At 47.1% G+C, this 21,229-nt stretch overlaps 1 protein-coding gene across 1 annotated transcript in view; it reads left to right on the forward strand.

Annotated features, from left to right (window-relative positions):
• The first annotated feature begins 1,125 nt into the window (after positions 1–1,125).
• The window catches only part of ZNRF3 (zinc and ring finger 3), a 606,087-nt gene continuing 585,983 nt past the window's right edge, over positions 1,126–21,229 (forward strand). The window contains exon 1 of the mRNA XM_069619170.1: positions 1,126–1,706. Within this exon, the coding sequence (XP_069475271.1) occupies positions 1,479–1,706 (228 nt within the window). The 5' untranslated portion in view covers positions 1,126–1,478. The remainder of the gene's footprint in view (positions 1,707–21,229) is intronic.

Genomic DNA, 21,229 nt, shown 5'->3' on the forward strand with positions numbered 1-21,229 from the left:
CAAAGCAGAAAACGGCAAGGTAGCACAGCATGTTAGGTGACTGTTGCTGAGATTTGTTGTGTTGAGATCAATTTATAAATACTTTCGCTCTTTGTGAATTCCTTCTGTAAAATGCGCTCTAAAATGCACCGCTTCCACCTGGGTAGGGATCGAACTTTGTTGCTTGTTCATATTCAGGGAAGGGGTGCAGATGTTTGCCCCATAGTGAAAATCAAAAGTAGCCACCCATACAGAGACGTGCGCAGGGAGATTTGCAGGGAAGGTGTTTTTGAGGATATAGGCGGGCATGTGCACTTCTGAGCAAGAGATCCCTGCCTTCTTTGATCCGTTGGTGAAGAAAGTGGCTGTGTGGGGGGGTGGGTTGGGGGCGGGCGGTTGTGATGATGAACGGGAAGCACCGTTTTTTTTCTTCTTTTTAATTTGAGTAAGTGGAGAGCCAGAGCTCCTTTTCAATTTGGGGTGCAAAGGGGGAGACCCAGACATCCCGTGACCTTTCCTTAATCCGAGCTGCACGGACAGAATGCAAAGAGCCTGAGCTGCTTTGATCTGGGGGCGGCATAAAGGAGAGGCAGTGACCCCCCCCGCCCCCCTCTTCTTGGCTCAGGGGGTTCAGAGGAAAGTTGACCTCTCCCAGTGCTTCTCCGAACTGCGAGCGCGGGTTTGGGTGTGGGGCTGGGGGAGGCTGGAGATGAGATGGGGACGATGTGATCCCGGGAACATTTTATCTGGTTGTGCAGAGGCACAGCCAGCGACCCCGAGCCTGCTGTACAACTGCGGCCGGGTAGCGGGGTGGGGGGGATCAGATAGCAAATCATTCTCTTGGAACTGGGTCCAAGGCGTAAAGGCGCCTCCTTTTTTCTGATATGGGATGTCGGTAGCAAGAGATTCCATGGATATTTTGATCAGGCTGTGCATTCGGAGAATCGCAAATCCAGTTCTAGTCTTGGAACCGCAGACACGCTGTCCCTTGATCCCTCCTTCTCCTCCTCCTCCTCCTCCCTCCACACACCAGCCTCTCTCCCAGGCTCCCCCTCTCTCCCTGGGAGTGGAAAGGGAAGGGTCAGGGAGCTCGGTGGGCGGGGATAACCCCTTTTGGTTGGAAAGAAGGAGAATCACGTGTGCAGATGAAAGGCCTGGCGGGTGGGGGCCAGAGGGTGCCAGGGTGCAGGAGGAGGGAGCCCGGGAGGAGGAGGAGGAGGCGGGAGTAGCGCTCGTGTAATTGACAAAGCTGCACTGGTGAAATAAACACGCTCCCGCACCGCTCTCTGCTATCGATTGCACCCGCCCCTCCCCCGCACCCCCTTCTGACTTTTCACTTCCAGTTCCACGGGTTTGTTTTTGGTGCTTTTGGGTTTTTTCCGGTTTTCTGGCAGTGCAGTGGAGCCCGGGGACGGGCTTTTTTTTCGGACCCAGCTCTAGGAGGGGCAGCCTACCCCCGTAGCGGCCCCGGTAAGCATGTCCCGGGGGGGCCCCACGCGATGAGGGCCCAGGAGGGGTCCCCCGGGGGGCCCCTGCTGCCGCTTCTCCTGCTGGTGCTGGGGTCGCCCCTGGGCCCCCCGGCCGCCCGGGCCAGGGAGGCCGCCTTCGTGGAGGTCGTACTCTTCGAGTCCAGTCCCAATGGAGACTACACAACCTACACGACCGGCCTGCAGGGCAAGTTCAGTTCGGCCGGGGCCACCATCAGCGCCGAGGGCGAGATCGTGCAGGTAAGAGCCGCGTGTGTGCCCCGAACTAACCGCACCTCTAGGATCGTTCGTGCCGAAGCCAGTTTATTCCATTAAGAAACCAACAGTTGCGCCACAGCCTCCCCGAAAAACACCCGGCAACCTCATGGACAAGTGTTCTCAGGACTCCCTATGAATCCCAGAGGAGAAACTCCCCTTCCCAGTAAAAATACACCTTTCCTTATTAATGCCATGTTAAAGGGGCACCCCAATAGTCGCTTCGGGGTCACAAGTTATACATCGAAGGTTAGAACCCCCCGCCCCCCACGCCAGATAGGGAGAGAATAATTCACAGTAGTTGCTGATCATCGCGCCCCTCCATATGTGCCAGGACACTTATTGTATGTTTCCCCGGGAGATGCACCATTGAATGTCCCTGTAGAGGACCCCTTGCCGATGAGCGTCCTCTTGGACAATATGCAAGCTGTGTTCCTTCAAGGCTGGGGTGCATGTTGTGCACACCGGACGACCTGTTTGAAAGCGCTGCAAGTTTATGGCAGTTGGGTACTAACACAATGTCACATACCCCATGGTGTCTTAAGCTTGCGCCTTGGGTTCACATAGCAGGCATCTGAACATGGTGTGTGCACCCCGTGTGAACACTCTGCGGGTGTTGTTTAATCCATGTGAGAGCTGAATACTGTGGCCGAATATGTATAGTGTGCAGCCGACCCCTGATCTGCATAGTGTGTGCCCCGAGGAGCGGGGATCTGTTATGTGAATCCTTGTGGTCTCTGTTGGGTATGCTCCCTAGTATTGCATTTTATTTTCTTCCCTTGAAAATCATGGGTATTGTACCCCCCAACCGAGCAGCGGAGTTGCAGGGCGGGGTGACGTCCAGCACTTCTGCTGTCAGTTTGCAGAGTCCGTTTGGGGTACAGCTTTCCCTGGTTACAAGATGGCTCCTTGCGGAGTGGGGCTGGCATGTGGGACTCATTCACAATAAGAGGCTGGCAGTGCCCGCTGATCTCAGAGAGCAGGAATGAGACAGCCGTATCGGGGGCGGGCTGGGCTGCCTTGGAGCTCTGCCGGTGGGGTACAAAACACGGCTTCTAGGGACGGGGGTGGGTGAGGGGCGTCGATCTCCGCGACAGGCCACCAAGTACTCTGGGAGACGGCTAAACTTTCACTCTCGTCTCGCGACTGCAAAGTGATCAAACCACCGTGTGCGTCAGAATAAGACACCGTGCGACCCGACGCGGCGCTCCACGGGACGGGGCACTTGCTGTTGGCTCTGTGCTAGATGGACGCAGTAGGGTTTGATGTTGTCTGAGACTGCCTCGCTGCTTCATGCTTTGACGTGGGAGGCCGCGCGCTCTGCGCGAAATCGTGGAATTTGATGGCATTCTAAGCACGAGGCCGAGCGGTCTATAATCTGACGTTTGATGCGGGACTCCACGCTGAAAGTGCACTAGCTTAAAAACAGTGGGCGGGGGCTGCCATAAATTAATGCCACACACATTGTCTGTTGGTGCGTCTCGAGACGCCGTGTAGTGTGACTGTTGGGTCTCTCGGAGACAGCGTGGGATCCCCGAGTATCGTAGGCTCTGGTAGCCCTGTCCGATTGGTCTTCGGAGCAATTGTAGTGCGGATGTGTGGGTTGCTGGGGACGGGGGTGGGCTACCTATTTGCTGTGGGCGTGGCTTTTTGATGTCCCTGGCACGCAGGGGCCAGTGTATGGAGAACTGTGTTCCCTGACTCCCCCACCCACCCCAATGTATGGGCGTCCTTTTCTGAGCTTATATGGTATTTCTCTGCCTCCAATTTACTTAAAGATATCTCTGGGTGCTCTGAAGATTCACGGGTACCCCATTTCCATCCCAGACCTTAGGGGTGCTACGTGACCCACTGCTACGCCGGGGGACCTTGCACAGCATTTAACTGCCTGGCAACCCAGGACCAGACTGGCACACGCTGAGCGCCGGAGCTACTAGAATCGCAAATGCTGCTTTCCTTTTAAATTAATGTTGACCTCACGTGTAGGCGAAAGTGTGTCGCTGGAATGTCTTTAAATGGGGAGAACGTGCAAACTTAATTACTTTTCTGAAGGGGCTCACCCAGAGCACCAGTTGTCTAGAGTGCTGCAGAGCAATCCGGACCATGAAAGGGTATACACTGTGTTTGGGTAGAGAGGGTCTTATTTAATGAAGACCTTCTCATGTGGGTGGTTACCCATTTGATCATGGTATGGGCCTTTTAGAAAACCACAAATCCAACTTCGACAGGAGAGGCAAACTTAACTTTTTGTCCATTATGCATGATCCATTATGTTTAAATGTGTCCTAACGTTTAACCTTCTCAAATACTCAGTTAATCTCACGTACATAGGTTTTAAGACAAACGTTGGCGCGGGGATTCAAAGTATCCAGGCTTCCCTAGGCTAGAAGCGGGAGCTAAATGGCACCCAGCAATTTTAAAGCCTGCAGGATAGCTACTAAAGGTTTACTTTATGGGTGCAGGCTAACCAGGATGCCTCGCATGGGAGGAGAGCGGGAACTATGAGAGAACCCCTGGAGACCTAGGCGATGTGACATTTGATGCCTCACAGAAGGCCAGACTTCCTCAGCAGTGCATTGACTCAACTGTTTCCATGCTACAATCCAATAAGTCCTACTTTTCAGAACACCTGTTGGTAGTGCTTTCTCTTTGTTAGGGGGGTACTGAATCTGTCCTTGTCAGTGTTTCTTGATTTTTGAATGGTGGGCTATTTTTGTTTCCCAGTTTTTGACACACTGGACAGTCCCCCAAAAGGGTAAAATACGCCCTGAGAGAGAGTTTTTCCAACTTCATTCCCTGGGTGGGTTGGAAATGGGCATGTCGGGCAATGCACCCCCCCACCCACTTAGTCAGCAGGGGTATATGCGTGTGTGTGCGTGCACATGTTGGTATGTGCATGCATGGGTAAGTGGGATCGGTTTTGTATGAAGCTCCAAATAAAGGGCCTCAACTAGGTGGAAGAATAACCACAATTTCCCAGAAACTAGTGGGCTGATGCCGAATATGGGAACGCACTGTCTGGGAAATGGGGCTTGATGGGGATATTGTGTTGGGATTGCTGGTGTTGGTTGGTACAACTTCCTCCTTGCCTTTGCAGTCTGCAAGCTTCTCCCGCTTAAGCCAGTCTGTATTGTGCACAGGGCTGGCGTTGGCGGCTGCAGCACCGTGCGCAGCAAAACAAAAATGTGGCGCCCGCCCTCAAGTGCACCCCTGCTCATCCAGGGGGGCTAGGGGGGGATGCACCACATTTTTCAATAGGCGCTGATCAGCTCCCTATTATCAAATGGGCTTAGCTCCCGAGAGCGTAGCACGTTTAATTTCAATAGGGTGCCTGCCACGCCGCCTTCCACTGCGCCAGCTCATGGGAGACCTTGAAAGACCCCCCAAACTGGCATGGTGGGGGACTAATGGCAGGGCACCCCCGGGTGGTCGCCTCGTCGTCCAACCCCTAAGGCTGGCTCAGAATGGGCACATATAAACTTATAGATGAGGTAGGTTGACCAGATTAAAAAACCGGGACAGGGCGACTAACTCTTGAAAGTGGCTGTAAAGGCCCTACACTTGGTGTTTGGAGAAGAGGGTTTAAGTGTTACTGTTCAAAGAAACGCATATTATAATTAATTTATCGCAAACTATGTTAAGTTGTTAAATGCAGCATTTCTTCTGTGTGAGTGTGCATTCCTGACTGCCAGCTATGAAGATCTAGTACCAAAAACCGGGACCAGTGCAGTTTCCAATGGGAACATAATCTTGAGAAAGGGGGACAGAGCACCAAATACCGGGACAGTCCCCGGGAAAATCGGGACGTCTGGTCACCCTAAGATGAGGCCCATCTTTTTTTTGTTGCCCACAAATGCTCACAAAAAGTGGAAACGGACATGTAGGAGGAGCCTGCACCCTACTTCCATCTGTGTAGCCTGTGTATAGGTTCTGATCGATGGCACCATCAGAGGGCTTAAATGTTACTGCTGCCTGATCAGAGTTAAAACATATATTATTTTTATTTACATGTATTACTAGGTACAAAGTAGTATGGATTAAAAAGAAGTTGGCTTAAGTATATTTTCTCTTGCCTAAATGCACCCCCCACACTTTCGGTATGGAAATTAACTATTTGCTCCCCCAAAATTTGACTTCACTACCATCCTCCTCCACTCTCCCTTCTTACCCCCAGATTCAAAAGCAAACGAGCGAGAGGCTCTAGCTTCACTGTCACCGCCACCCTCCCTCTGGAACTCCCTCCTGCCACTAATCAAAGACGAACCCGCCTACTTCACATACAGGAAACTCTTATAAACTTGGTTGTTTAACAAATACGATTGATGTATTCTATTGTATGCTCGGCCTATTGTGTTCTGAAACGCCTCTTTACCTCTTGGTACAAGTGCTGTGGTACCTTCGGTTTTGGGCGCTACATAGATGCATTAAATAAATGGGGGGCCTAATATTCCAAAATCGGATCTGGAGCCTTATGTATATCCCAGTAAAAATAATCGGTGGCAACCTGCCCTTTATCAGACACCTATGCAAGTTCATGCCATGCGATTCCCAATTTACTTTGATTTTTTTCCACAACATTTTATTATTTGCAATCATCCTCTTGTGTGATCTGCCCAGAACTTGAATGCCGGACAGAGCACCACCCCCCGCCCCCGTTTGTAAGTCCAGTTTTGTTAAAATTGGTGGGTGGGCTTGCCAAGTGCAAATCCACTCTGCCCCCAATTGGGATATGCCAATCCCTCCTTAAATTCTCTAGATGATCACTGTATAATAGACTTGTTTTGTGGGGGTATCACAGATTAAGTATTCACCCCAAAATGATTTGGGCTGCATCCTTCACTATGTGCTAAATTCATGACCAATGTCGCATTCCACTTAGCACCCTGTGGTATATCCATTATAAATAAGCAGTTATGTTTTTTGCCAGTACCAACCATAAGGGTTTGAGGTCAAGGGGTGGATACACAACGCACCTCGATCTGGCATGTGCTGCAAGTTTGCCCAACCTCTGTATAGGTCTGAGGTCAGGATGTTCCGCTTAAAGGCATACATTAATTTTCAAAAATTGATTAGCAGAGTTTGCTAATTAAAATATTTTTGATTAGCAAAGGGGCCCATTTGATTAGCAATTTTGTTCTAATAGTGTTAATATCACCAGAAGTTATTTGTACCAAAGACATGAAATTAGCAACAATACAGCAGTTTTGCGTACCGCTGAAATAAGACATTAGTGAGAGGAGTTAGGCTTTGCAAATTCTTTAAACTTCAGTTAGACCTGCAAGTTGGGTAACTTAGTTTCCATATTCAACCAAAGAGAAATTCATTCAACCCATAGCAACGGAGGACAACACATTTTAAAATGAGATTTGTGTAAAATGGTGCATGTCACTAAAAACGTGCTATGTTTGCCACGCTGTTGCCACTCCGAGGCTAGCCATGCACAGTGAAACTTTTATTTGACATTTACTGCAAACGAAGTAAATGTTAAATAAAGTTTCAAACGTCTCTTGTAATTGCTACTCGCTCTTCATAGAATCTACTCAACTGTGCGAAAAAACCTTGCGAGCCATAGATGAGTGTTGGTAAAATGTTAAAGGTTAGCTGCATGAATGGACACAAATAAATAGATGTGATAAAAAGGCTCTGAAAACAGTTTGGCCAGCTGTCTTCTGCAGATGGTAATATATAATACAATCAAAAAGCAAAACGAGCACTAGAGGCTGGTATTGCAGTAGATCTGTAGATATACAGACTGGATGCAACTATTGATCACTACTTTGCATAAGCATTTAGTTTGGGTTGTGTATTCATTATGTAAGAAGAAAGAAAGACTAAGTAGAATGGACTGCATAGCAGGCTGAGAACTGGCCAAACCGGGTAAAATATTGTAGTTTGTGGTCTTCTCACTTTCAGGGTACCTGGTATAAATCAACAGGGTGATCATGTAGAATGTCAATGGCTTGGTTATTGGTTCACCACAAGGTGTAAGCAATCTGTAGGTTACAGAACTAGGTTTGCCATCAAAAGCATTTGATCATGTACATTTTCAAAAGTTCACTAGTCAACACAAAATGAAATATAGTTGACACCATGAAATTCAGATACACTAACCTAAACTTTACTGTAAAGCTTGGAGATGATGCAGTGTTTTACAGTATCAATACTGTAATTGTGCATCATGAAACAACTTTAATTTTAGGAATGGAATTGTATGACTGTCTTTTTAAAAAGATATAAAGTTGACATATTCTGGTCTTAGCCAAACAGCATGTAGAAAGCTTCATACAAGTATCATCCCGATTACTTCTGGTTTGCAATAATAAAACAATACAAAATTCTTGCATAACACTCCCACACATACATGCCTTTGGCACTTTAGTGGAGGAGATGATTGCTGGTGCACCGAGGGCAAGAGGAATGCAGGGCGAGCTGTGCATTAATTGAAGAGGGCAACTTAAATAGCTAACTTTGCTGCACAAGTGTTAATTTGATTAGCAAACCTACAAAATTGGATAGCAGATTCTGATGTAACACTGCTTATTTTATGCCTTGCGCTTAAATGCACGGTCCTCTGTGCCACCAACATGTTGCAGTAGGCAGTGTACCTTCAAATCTTGTTCCTGTCTTAACCAGCGGAATTTATTTTCTGATATCACCTGTACCACAGAGATACTTATTTACCGATCTCTGTAAACCGCATTGTCCCAGAAGACTCGAACCTTGGCCCTAGCAGGTGGTCTTTCTCGAGCTTACTTAGGTTGGCTCTGCTTTTAGCGCCAACCGGCTTGGCTATTTAAGGTGACATGGATGGGACGTTCTGAGAGATGGCGAGTTCTGTGTTTTAAAAAGGTGTGTGTTGGTTTTATTCGGCAGCTGGGAAGGATCTATTCCTTGTTTTAACCTGAAGTGGAGATAGTTGGTCTCATGAAGGAGTCATTTCTACTGTGGCTGCAGTCTGGGCTGATAAAGAGCACTCCCCGTTGCGGTACCTTCTGTGTGTCTCGCATGCCGGCTTCTAAGGGCTACCCAGGCTTCCAAACCCTAGAACTTGAGATCTTAGTCTGCAACGCTTGCCTCACTAGATCTGTATGGCTGGCAGCTTGCAGGTCCAAAGTAGGCAAGCTACCATCTTCAACTTACTTCACTAGAAACAAGGAGGCGCAAGTGATTAAAAGTGTGTTTGAAAAACGGTTTCTAAAATGTTTTGACTTTTTAAAAAAGTGCTGTGTGCAGTCCTAAAATAATATGCCTTCAGGTTCAGAGTTTAATGCACGCCCTAAATGCTTTGTAACCTTTTCTTTAAGAAATGTCATTTTATTTATGCACAAAATGTTTGGCTGTACTTAATGAATGAAAGTTTCTTGGGGAGGAGGACGTCAAACAAACAGGCAACATTGGCAATAAAGACAACTTTTCCCCCAAATTGTTACATTTTTCTGTGAAGCGAAATTGTCGTACACCCATTATCTTTGTTGGAGGGGGGTGTTAGTGCACTCCACCAAGTGTTGGTTGCTCTGGTGAACCGGCCCCTCCGTTGCTGGTATGAGGGCAGGGACACTGCTTGGCTGTAGTGGTGGTGGGGACCAAGATGGATTTTGTTAGTAATGAAGAAAGGGTGAACATCTGGTGTTGGTGGCATTGATGAATACTTAAACTGGCCTGCACACATACAAGTGTTGGCTTGTGTATGTTTACATTTGTGGACCAATCATGGACGGTTTGGTATGTTTGAGCACTGTGATCTTATTATTCTTGGCCAATAATTATCTAATGTTTACATCCTGTGCTACACGTTATCCCCAAAGTGCTTCCAAGTTTACTATTCAAATTGAAGTTGTCCAAGTTGCAGATCGTTAAAATGGGCCACTTTCTGTTTGACCATGCTTACAAGTTGTACTTGTCCCGCCCTCATTGAAAATTGGGTGGGTTCTGGTGTCTGGAGCAAAACCAGTTTTTGGAAGTAGATGTAACAAAGAATTGAGCATTATTTGGTTATAGTTGTCATTGGTCCTGTGAAAAAGGCCAATTGTACTGATAATGCCCCTATTTCTTACCAGTAATCTTCATTGCACAGCCATATTCTGGCAGGCAAACATGATGGACATCGTTATCACCGAGAGTATAAATACATTGTGGATCTGTGTGGTCACGAGTTGCTTTGTTGCCTTCAATTGATGTGCTTAATGTTTAATTGTTTTTTTTTTTTATAACTCGCTTAATACCGGAGTTTAGTTTCTAAGCGTGGATCCGGTTGAACCTCTGTTGCTCTGCGTGGTCTTGCATCCTAGACCAGCACATTGCCCCTGTGCTAGCCTCCGGGACCTGGGGGGCATGCACAAAACAATTGGCTGGCCCAAACTGGGTCAAGTGTCATTGGTTTCTAGTCGTAAGCGGACCTGGTCTTTTGATACAGAAACAATTCCAGGTAATGATATCCTAAGGCCACGCTGAGCTACATGAAGGACGCTAATTGGGCTAGACTGTTTTTTTTTTTCTTCCTGTATTGACGTTTTATTCAGTTTTCATAAATAATTAGCAGATCCAAAAATGTTGGCCATAGGCCATGGTTGCGCCCGTCCCCACCACCAGCCCCAGTTCGAGTCCTTTAAAGTGTTCAGGGATTATTCCCCGATAATCGGGAACTGTAACCATGTGTCCTTGAATGACTTGTTTCCTTTATTTTGTTGTTTTGTTTCCTCATTAGAACCCTCTTGGCCAATGATACAGAGCATGGGTCATTAATCCATTCCTCTCTTGTGGTGGGCGAGGTGATAACTCAATTTTTCACCACCTTCGTAGCAGTATTTTGGCTTTCAAAGTCGCTCTGAACTGCATATCTGAGCAGGTGACAATTCACCCTTGGGGGAAATCGTCCCCTAGAATCGAGGTTGCAAAGTCATACATGCTCCAGGTTCATCCGTAGTGCTTTTCCCATCACGTCTGTGAAATAAGTGGCTGACCTGTCTACACCCCCAATCTTGCCCCACAGTTCCCTTCTGCCTTTACATTCGTAAGAAAGCCTCCGATTTTGCCTGCTCCTCGAATAACCATTTTCTTTGGAGTCTAGTAGGCTGTAATCAACATCTGAATCCATCTGGCTCCCCTCTCCAATTCATTTACACTCAATTTTAGTTATATGCAGAGCTCCCACCCCCCACCATTTCTCCACACGACTTTCCCACCTGGACACCCAAGACCATTCCTTCAACCTAGAGTTACTTTTTTCTGACATTTGAAGTAGAGCGTAAACTGCTGAGGCCATGTGTCCTTACTGACCCAACTGTAGTATGTCATCTGGGCAAAACCACCTTGTGTAAAATAGAGATTATAATTCTGGGCAAACCACTAACCTACGTTGTCCAGGTTCCCTCCTGGTCGGATAGGGCTTCTATTTAGTTTGTGCCTTGATCAGCTTTCCTTAATGAAAAATACAAAAAAAATAGGATAAGGGTGAGGACGCATTACCATGCAGGATGTGATTTCGGACTAGATGAGGCCAGGGTTGTATCCATTTGTTTGTTATTATATAAGCATTTGAAATTGTGTTTGAGATCTGTACTCTTGGAGTATGGCTCTAATATATACCAGGATGCCCGAGGAGTCTGTTTAACTACACAATGTCCGTCATCCCTGTGTCTAAACTGGCCTTTTTTCTGCAATGTGTGTAGGACTAGGAAAATGATCTGGGACACTATCCTAGCTTTTATCTAAGCTGTAGAGTTGTCTCATTTAATAGACATAGCTTGCTTATTGATGTAATATTGTAATTGCTCGAATTAGGTAGCTGAAAAGTGAAAACTATGTTATTACTGACGGCTAGGGATGGATTTGTGGTCTACAATTGCACTGATTACTTGATATATCCGGATTTGTATGTTTTTATGAATTGTAGCTGTGAACTTGATGCGAATGAGTCCAGCTGTTCTGATAATGCCCTGATTACTTACACACGGTCTCATTTCTTACTCATCCCAAAAGAGTCAGCAACCAACTATATTGCTTTACATTTAGAATAAAATGGGTTCCTTCTAGTTGATCAGCACTCCTTGGAGCTGCCCAGGGTAATGCTAATGAGGCCTGCCGACTGCATCCGTTTTTTGGTTGTGCCTGTGAGAGCCGCAGTCGGCTGTAATGCCATGCTATTTACTAATGTTGGAGGAGTGGTCCTCATTGATAAGACTGGCATTGGGCGTTGTGTGCAGGGTTGGTGTGACCTTCTGTGAAGGGCTATTAATGTGGGTTTGCAAGGATGTGCGCTGAGTTTAATTTTGCCGGGATTCTAATGTACGTGCGAGTGCTGCTAACCTTTTAGGTTCTAGCTGCGGTGGTTTCTTCTATGAAACTCTCCAGTTTCATAGAAGGCTGGAGGTCTTGCAACATTGCCTTTTCCAAACTGCATGTGGTATTTTTGGTGACATTTTTCTGCCGTACGTACTTATTTGCAACTCCTGCACTGGACTTTCCTGTTGGTGAAATGGGTTGGTTTCAGTGTGTGGTAATAACTTTCTATAGCTGCAAAGGAAGTATTTGTCGGGGCTGGGGGGGATACGCCAGGGGGCATTGTTAAGCTTTTTTCAAAGAGGAATGTATGCCATCACTGCCAATGGGGTTGGCCTACTACCTATGTATGGCACGCTAAGGACATGGCCGTAGGACATGGCCGTCAATGCCTTTGCCGGATGACCAATGAATGAGGAATTCCTGCTGCAGTTTTGCAGTGAAATTGATTTGTGCATTGGCTGCTGTGTAGCAGCATCCACGTACGTTTTCCTGCGGTTCCCAATAAAGAATTAGAAACTGCAGTTGCCCTGAGAATTGCAGGCGCTCCACCGAGAAGGACTTTTTTTTAATGTTTTGTTTGGCCTGCTTACCAACTAGACTGCTCGTCCTCTGAAGTGGATCTCTGTAAGGGACCAGTTGGTGCTATCCTATGACTGAAACGAGCGCAAAGCAAGTTCAGCTCGGGAGAAAGGTCGTGGGTTAGCACACCTGCTCGAGGAATCTGGTAGAATACTGAAGGTCACAGGTTCCAATTCCAGCAGGCTCCACTCGGCCTTTTATCCTTTCCACATTGACCAAATAAGTACCTTTTTGTTCTATGATCATAATTGTTGCAGGAGCTGAAACCTAATTCAGATTGCAGTGATTTTTTTTTTTTTTTTTACCTTTAGGAGATCCTACGCTTGTCATATCGCATCAACCGATCATTAAAAGCGGGAGTCAAGGCACATAACTGGGTGCCACATGCCAATCCGTGTTTATGCCCCAAGCTACAAGAGGCTTCCTGGAGCTGGTGGTGGCACTGGTGCTTTGTGGACGGGCTGATTGCAGTCCCCAGGAAGCCTGGACTCGTTAACACGCAGGAGGAAAGCATAGTCCATAAACTTCAATGTGATGCTTGACAGCAGGTCGTGAACATGTTTTTTCACACATTGTAGATCTGTGCACGCCTTGCCTCGCTGGGAGCTCACTCGCTTTGAAATTCGCGGTAATTGACTGCAGGCAACTAGTTAGAATGCACTTAGTTGGTTGACTGCGATTCAGATCTCCTGCCAGGCTTCCGGAACCCACTGTTTAAAGCCAGCCTGGTGCCAACGCACGCTATTCTGGGGGTGGGAGGTAAAGCACGTTTCTGTTGTGCAATTGCATAGGCTGAGTAGTGTGGGCTCCCCACAGGCTCCTGATTCCTACCTCCTATCTTGCAATGAATACATACAGTTTGTTGTGGACAAAATATTGGCCTTATTTCTACTCGCACAATATAAACAAAACCAAACTTATAAAAAACGGGTGTGCTTTTGGGCACACCGTGTCCAGGGTGGCCGATGCCTTGCTTCGCTTGGCAAGTCTATAGGTCCCTTTTTTGCATCGCTCCTGGACACGTGCCGCCTGCTGCCTACGACTTCCTTTACCAGGTACTGAACCTGCTACCCAGCGTTCCTTGGTCTCCTTGCTCCTTCCCTTTTTCCAAATATTTGTGGTAGGTTGGGTGGGAAAAAAATTCCTCCTGTCGTTCCAGGTACTGAGAAGCGGTCCCCAAGCGGGGTGTGCTTCTCATTGGGAATTTGCCTAACCTTTGCCAAGTGGCCTTTCTCATACTTCTTCCTCCTTTGTTATTCTAGGGGTGGGAGGCGCCCCCGACCCCCCCCCCACTGGTTACCTTTGCACCTGTCCTCATGTTTGGGCCATGTTTCCTTGACTACTGATTGGGCGGGGGGTGCCACCTGGCTGATTTCCCCCCCCCCCTTGTGTGACCCTTCCTCTGCCCCCACCCTGTGCCTAACCCCACATGCCGTCCATCGGGCAAACTTGCTTTTGAAGCCTCCTACGTGCATCGCATAATGTATACCTGTCCTTTTTGTTTCCAACTCCCTGCGGACTGACAATCTGGCTGTTGCTTCAGAGTGGGAACCAGTGCTGGCAAATGGGGATGGGAGTTTTTTCACTTGTTTTTCTTGTCTGTTGGGACTTGGTGTTCTAGCTTTGGGTATGAGGCTGCTTTTTAAATCCTGAAACAAGCCACACAATTATTTCATGTCCTTGCACTCCTTTTTGAATTGACTACAAACCCAGTTTATACTGAACTGAAATGTAGGCACAGTAAATTCAGGGGCAGGTAATCTAAGCAAACAGACCTTCTAGATATTCATGGCAGGGTTGCTTGCCACAAACTACGAACTGTGGACTAGGGCATCGAGGCTTGATCTTTATTCTGCCTATCGCCTGTTTGAATGGCCAGAAGAGGTGGCAGGAAGGCAGCTGCATGGCAGAGTGTGCTACATTTTGAACCGCCTACCGATTTTTCCCCCCCTATATTTGTAGGAATGTCAGGGTTCGGAATTGAAAGGAGCTGGGAGCCATTTGGCGCCTGGTTAGCTTGATGCATGAAGAACCCAGAAGCTGCCTTTGTCTTCCCTGGCCACTAGATGCTGAACAATACCCATGTGAGCTAACTGTCTGTCTGGAACAATAAATAAAGCAGTATTAAGACGCATCCATATGACGCTCCAAGGATAAGGGCGTCATAAATGAGGGGCAACATGGTAAGTTTGCGTCTTACGTGGAAGTTAGTTCTGTGGAACGCTGTGTACTAGCTCCTAGTTGCCCAGTGGTAGCTCCTGCTTGCTGGTTAATGCCCAGGAGCTGCTTTTAGCCCTCGCTTGGCCCGTCTTAATTCTGATCCCTGAATCTGATCCTGCTAGCTGTACGTCATCTGGAACGGGAGCAGGGTTAGCCAACTTCTCGCCCTGCAGTTGCTTTGGCCAACAACTCCCATGCCAGTTTGCTACAGGCTGGATCCAATGGGAGCTGTAAGCCCAGTCACCTATAGGATGACCGGTTAGGTATGCCTCCCGGGAGCATATCCTGATCTCTGGGTACAGCTAGATTATTGGAACTTGTGCTCGTTTTTAGTTGGTGGTCTTCGTGCTTGGCTGGGTTGGAAACTGGTAGTGCAGACACGCTTTTTTGTTGCTACTTTGCTTTTCAGATTAAACCTTGTGTCACAGTTACCTTTTTTGGTTCTTTCAGTCTGAAACCCCCTTCATCCTTGCTAGGATCTTCGAGTCTGAAGCTGTTGCCTTTTCACCCTGGTGGTGTTTTCTTCTCCCTGTGTTAACTTGTAGGTGCTCACAAAACAGCCACTCCAATGCTGTTGAGTCTTCATTCCTGCACAGGTCTTCCTACCTGCGCTACTCTCTCTGCACGGCTCTTTGTCAGGTGTTGCCCAAATAGGCGTTTGTGTGCACCTTTTACTCATGCTAGCGGCAGGGCCCTCTTTAATGGGGCAATTTAAAATTTCTAGAGGCTGTGGAAGCTGAGGAGACAGAATACTTTCTAGTATTCTTGATGCCTTGATTACCAGTGCCTATTTTTGTACGCCTGACTAAGTCATGTACCGGAACTTGCCATGTTATGCTTGCATTTGGGCTGATCACCTACTTCTAAAGGTTCCCTGATAAACTGGCTGAGTAGACGAGAGACACGCGCCATACAGCTGGTATGCTGAACCTGGGATATGTAATGGCCATACCTGGCACGTTGCTTAAGTTGACTTTGGGTAGTTGACTGTCTGCACACATCCTCTGATGGCAGTACCTGGCCGTATGAGACTGCAACTGGCCTTTAATGGCGCCATTTGTGCATGTGAGGCTGTCCCTGGGCTAATGAAGGCTGTAGATGGGCACTTGAGACGACAGGAAATGGCATTTAAAGTCACACCTGTTGGCTTGATAAATGCATGCTCAAATTGGATTCATGGCGCTATGTAGTGTTACTGTTGTCGTAAATACTGCGGATTCAATAACCATATTCCAAAATGGTGTAAAAATGGATTGGATGTCTGACCTTGTCCCAAGGTACCTGGACAGCTTCCCTCTATTGAGAGGGCGTGGTGGGCTCGTTTTTAAAGGCATTGATGGGAGTGGCAAGGTGCCTGGGCACTGAATCCAAAGGGTTGCCCAGCTCCCCAACACTGGACCTTGACGGTGGGCATCACAAACGTCATATATAAGAACAAAACATCCGCTCTTACCTGAACAACATTCACAAAATTACGGATTCCTGGTTGCACTCTGCCATGTGCGTCGCGTCACTTCACTATGCTCATGCTCTTGAAACCCTGAAGGAAAATATTGACTTTGCAGTGCAACAAAACTGCATTTCCTTACAGGTTTTCCCGATGGGAGATATTGGCCCTGATTTACAAAAAATCAAAAATATTTTTAAATGGGCTGGGGGCGGGGGTCGTGCTTTCAGGGGGAGTCCCATTGAAATCCTTTTTGCAAATCGGGCCCATTAACGATTGGTCAATGCTCAACCTCATCCCTCCTAACCTCCCACGCCCTCTTCCGCAAGGACCATGTACCAAGCAGGCAAGTTAATACCTTTTTACCTCACCACTTTCTAACCAGACCTGTGTACCCTTCATCACATGAAGCATGTTTTCCTAAAACTCATTCCAACCACAGTACGTGGTATCCACATCCTTTCTTCAAACCACCCAGCTACCAATAAGCGCTCCATCTAAACCTTAGGCACAGCTCGTGAAGAACTGTTTTGGCAACTAATCTCAAAACGTTTCATGCGCATAAAGGGAAATCGTGGACGCGACAAACCTTTGATCCTAAAAAGTTTAAATTAACAAGGGGGGGTCCTGGGAGTCCCTCTGCCAGACATTAGTCCTGGTTGCGAGAGACTTACCCAGAGTCTTTAGCTCACTATCTTTCACAGAGAAGAAATATCCCAAACATATCCGTCTTTGTCCTGCCCTGGGGCAGTCCAGCACCGAAATGCTAGGCAATTCTCCTCTGAACAAGAGTACCAACAGCATCCCCCTACTGATGAGATACAGCTCGTCCCTACTGATGAGGTCCAACCAGACCGAAACACATGTCTGTGGTTGCTGTTGGTACTCTTGTTCAGAGGAGAATTGCCTAGCATTTCGGTGCTGGACTGCCCCAGGGCAGGACAAAGACTGATATGTTTGGGATATTTCTTCTCTGTGAAAGATAGTGAGCTAAAGACTCTGGGTAAGTCTCTCGCAACCAGGACTAATGTCTGGCAGAGGGACTCCCAGGACCCCCCCTTGTTAATTTCCTAAAAAGTTTATCCAGGAACCCACTTGTGTTAGCCACCTCTTGGGGTAGCCTAGGGCTAGGGCATTCTCTAGAGGATTGAGCTGCAGCAGCCATTCTGTGGGATGGCCCCTGAAAATGTACATTGACAGCTTGTTCTTTTAATGGGCTTTTCCACTGGGCCAAATCGCCATCGTAGTAAGCATAAAGCACCTACTCGTGCCCGAGAAGATATCCGGTCCTTAGATGGAGGAAAGAAAAGGAGCACGGGAAAGAGGCGAGGACAGGAAAGGGGGAAAATGGATGCTACAAATAAACGGAGGATGGGGCGCAGCAGTGGGAAGCTTTTGTGATCGCATCGGCATGCCAGTGCTGTTGGGTGGACCATAGTGATGACTGGTTTGTGTTTCCAAAGCAGACTAGTGAACTAATTTAGTAAAAAATGGAATCTGGGTTGCACGCGAGGGGCTCGATCCTGTATGGGCAATGCTGAAAGTTTGGTAGTTTTATTAGCCTGCACCCCATATCCCCAGGTCAAACTCCAGAACGTTATTTCTGCGACTGCAGACCCTGAGCCAAGAGCGGCCTTTTCAAGAATAGACTGTGTGTAACGGTAATTGTTGCTGGTAACGTAAGGGAATCTAGTGGTCAAAAGTAATACAGTTTAAAAAAAAAAAAACGAAAGAAAAGACTGGTACCTTGATGTCCTATCGACCATCCTGGTTGATGAGAGATCACAGGCATTGTCCTGTTAAAAGGTGTGCTTAGAATTCACACATTTACTGCCTTTGTTCAAATATTGGACTGGAGTACTGCCTATGTGTAATTTTGTGTTAATTTGGTGTTTGTAGTCCTTTTACTATTGATTATTCCGGCGCAGATCAGGACACTGATGAGTAGCTGGGAACACATGTCACAAATCTTGTGGAAGAGCCGCTAGTCCATAAACCAGTTCCTCCATATGTAGGGGTGATTAGATGATGAGCTACAATATAATTTCTTTGCCCCTGAAGAATGTCTAGCATTTTGCATGTGTGACTGAAACGTGTTCGGTACATGCGTTAAAATGATTGTGCATTGTAATATTGATATTCATAACACCAGTTGTATCTCTGACCTTGACATTAGGGTAGGTAGAGAGATTGACGATCAGTGTAAGATTCTATTATAGAGAAAGGTATAATAAACCTTTGGATACTTCTAAATTGTATATGTATTTTTGTATTGTGTTTTTATGAAATTGTGGTTATTTATGTGATGTATACCTTTCTTTTTTTATACACTAGAATACAATTTATTTATTGTACTGTTTCGTTGTACTGTTTGGCGCTTTCTGATGACAAATTGCCTTATTGTATATATTGTACCTTGATGTCACACCATTCTGTACTTATGTTACTTCTGTGATAGTGTTATCCATAAGCCTAATAAATACAAATATGTATACATATTTAGAGTGAAAATGCACCATGAGGTCCTTATGTGTTCATTAGACTTGTTTAAACGATATGTGGTTTTACGACAAACCGGGTAGGTAGAGACAGACTGGCTAATTGTCCGCCCTGCATGCAATGACCGCCTGACCTCCTTTTTGTGTGAAATGATGCAGGAGCGTCTTTCGTTCGGGGTGGCCAGGTTGTACTTCGGGGGTGCTCCTGTTGGTGAGATCAGGGTCTGGGCCGGCTTCCTGCCAGGATGCTGGCAGAGTTGGGGGGGGGGGGAGGATTCTTTCTGAATGTAGAACAGATGTGGTTTGACACTCGTCCGGCCTTTGCGCTCGTTTCTGGGAAGGTCCCTTAGATGTGGTTGCAGGGTCTGGTGGGTGAATGTGGACTAAGTGCTTTAATGGGGCTGTAGTGGGTGCTAAGGTGGGGGACTAGGGGAGGGGAAGATTGTAGTTCCCATTGTACGCTATGATTATCTTGCACCAGATCCACTGCCTTTAGCAGTACATTGCACAGCAATGAGTGGCCTGGATGAGATTTGCACATCTTTTAATGTGGGTGTGGGAGTTATTTTCTTTTTTTTCTTTTATTTTTTTTTCTCTCTTTAACGAGTTAAAGGGCCCATTAGCTAAAATGGACGTAATAAACATAACCTGCCTGACTGAGGTCATTGTGGTAAAGGGTAAAACCGAAACGTGACAAAAACCAGGCACACCATCTATATCCTAGTTCTGCACTCCATCCCGGCACAAGAACTGTGTATACTCATGGATTTACAGGTCATTGGACGTGTGCAACAGGAATACAAAGGCTCACCTACATGCGGAGTTCAGAAGTGTATTCTCAAGATTCCCCAATCTAGACGCACCCTCTTTCATCTGTGAGGGTGTACGCGCCTGAGCCGTTATTTTATTTATTTATTTATTTATTTATTTATTGCTATGAAAAATGATGGTTTTCGATCAGAGAATGGCCCCTCTTAGACAGGCAGCCCTTCAAAAGTGCTTAGTGTTGAAAGTATGGTTCACGCATACTTTGCTGGGCCCCGTCTATTGTTGCACCAACAGCAACGTGATCGCACAACCTGGCAGCTACAGTGGAACACGTTCCTCCCTAAAACAACCTGCGGGAAACAAGTCCATTCCAATAGCCATGGGCTACTGAACGACCTCTTACTGCATAACCTGATGTGTCTGCCGGCAGAGCTTTGGCTCCAGATAAATACAAAGCAAGACCTGTTTTTTTAGTGTCCGATAAGGAGTACATTCAAAACTGCCAAACCCATTTGATGTCTTATTTTTTTTGTTCCACAGTGCAGAGTCAATTGTGTAATGCATCTGGCCTGTGCGTTCCACACACAACACATGGCAGGCGTTGCCCAGTATGTTTGGTTTCTGCTCGGAGCATAACCCCTTTCCCAGGAGAACAGGGCATACCTCCATTTGGGAGTGGAGTGGGGTGAAGGCTGGCAGCTTCACAGGAGCACCACAGTGGGGAAGTTGCTCCAGGGAGTTAATTACTGGAGTCCCGTTGATGTTAGGCCGATGTGGTTTACAGTGTATCTGGTGTGGACTTTCACTCTGGGGAAGGAGTCTCCCATCTTGGATTTGGCAGGCCGCCCCCCCCACACTTTATTCTTGAGCTCCCTGAACTTCCTGCAGCCAATGCACTCTGGGAGCTGACCTCGTAAGGAATGGCCCTTGTCACAACAGCAAGGATTGGCACCTTATTGAAGGCTTGGAGTGGTGGACCAATCCACTCTGACGAAGTGACGATATAATGGGGCGGGACACCGGCGGGACCCCGTCCCACTCATTGGAGTCCTCTTTGAGCCCACTTTTGGGAAGCCTCTGGAAGAACCTTTTTAACAAATCATCTTGAAAAAGATTTCACTGGAGACTTGTTGCGGTAGGGACTGCAGAAAGTCCCCACCCATTGGGGTTCCGCTGAGGATTTCCAAGGAGGGTGTAGACCCTCTCCCTAACCTCTTTGGGGGAACCTTTGAAGGGAACGAATGGAGGGACGCCTGACTGCTACTGCACCCTGGTACGCAGGTCTCTGCCCGTTGAAGTGGGAGCCCTGCAAGTGTCCCAGGTAACCTTCCTTCCTGGCTAGGAAAGGGAGAAGACGAACTCTGCTTTCCTGCGCGCCTGGATAATGGATCCACTGCACCCCAAGTCCCATAAAAAGCTGACTTTGGTGCTCCTTGCAATTTTGACCCACTGCCCGCAGTCCAAGCACCGTTTGGAAGTGTTTTTTTTTTTTTTTTTTACTGTTGCTCTATTTGAGCACATACACATGTTCTGCAAATTCACATATGAAGGGGGCGTTTTGGAAAGGTTACTGTGGAAGCCTCCTTCCCAGGTGGCATGCGTTTTTAAACCATGCTTTGGCCCATGTATGAGTATAAAGAGCACTATAAGTGGGCATCTGATTGATGCTCTTTGGGAATGCCTACACACCCCAGTGTTTGTTTCTGTTCTGTAAC

This window comes from Ambystoma mexicanum, chromosome 10, assembly GCF_040938575.1.
Source record: "Ambystoma mexicanum isolate Mex_15411 chromosome 10, UKY_AmexF1_1, whole genome shotgun sequence".
Lineage (NCBI taxonomy): Eukaryota > Metazoa > Chordata > Amphibia > Caudata > Ambystomatidae > Ambystoma > Ambystoma mexicanum.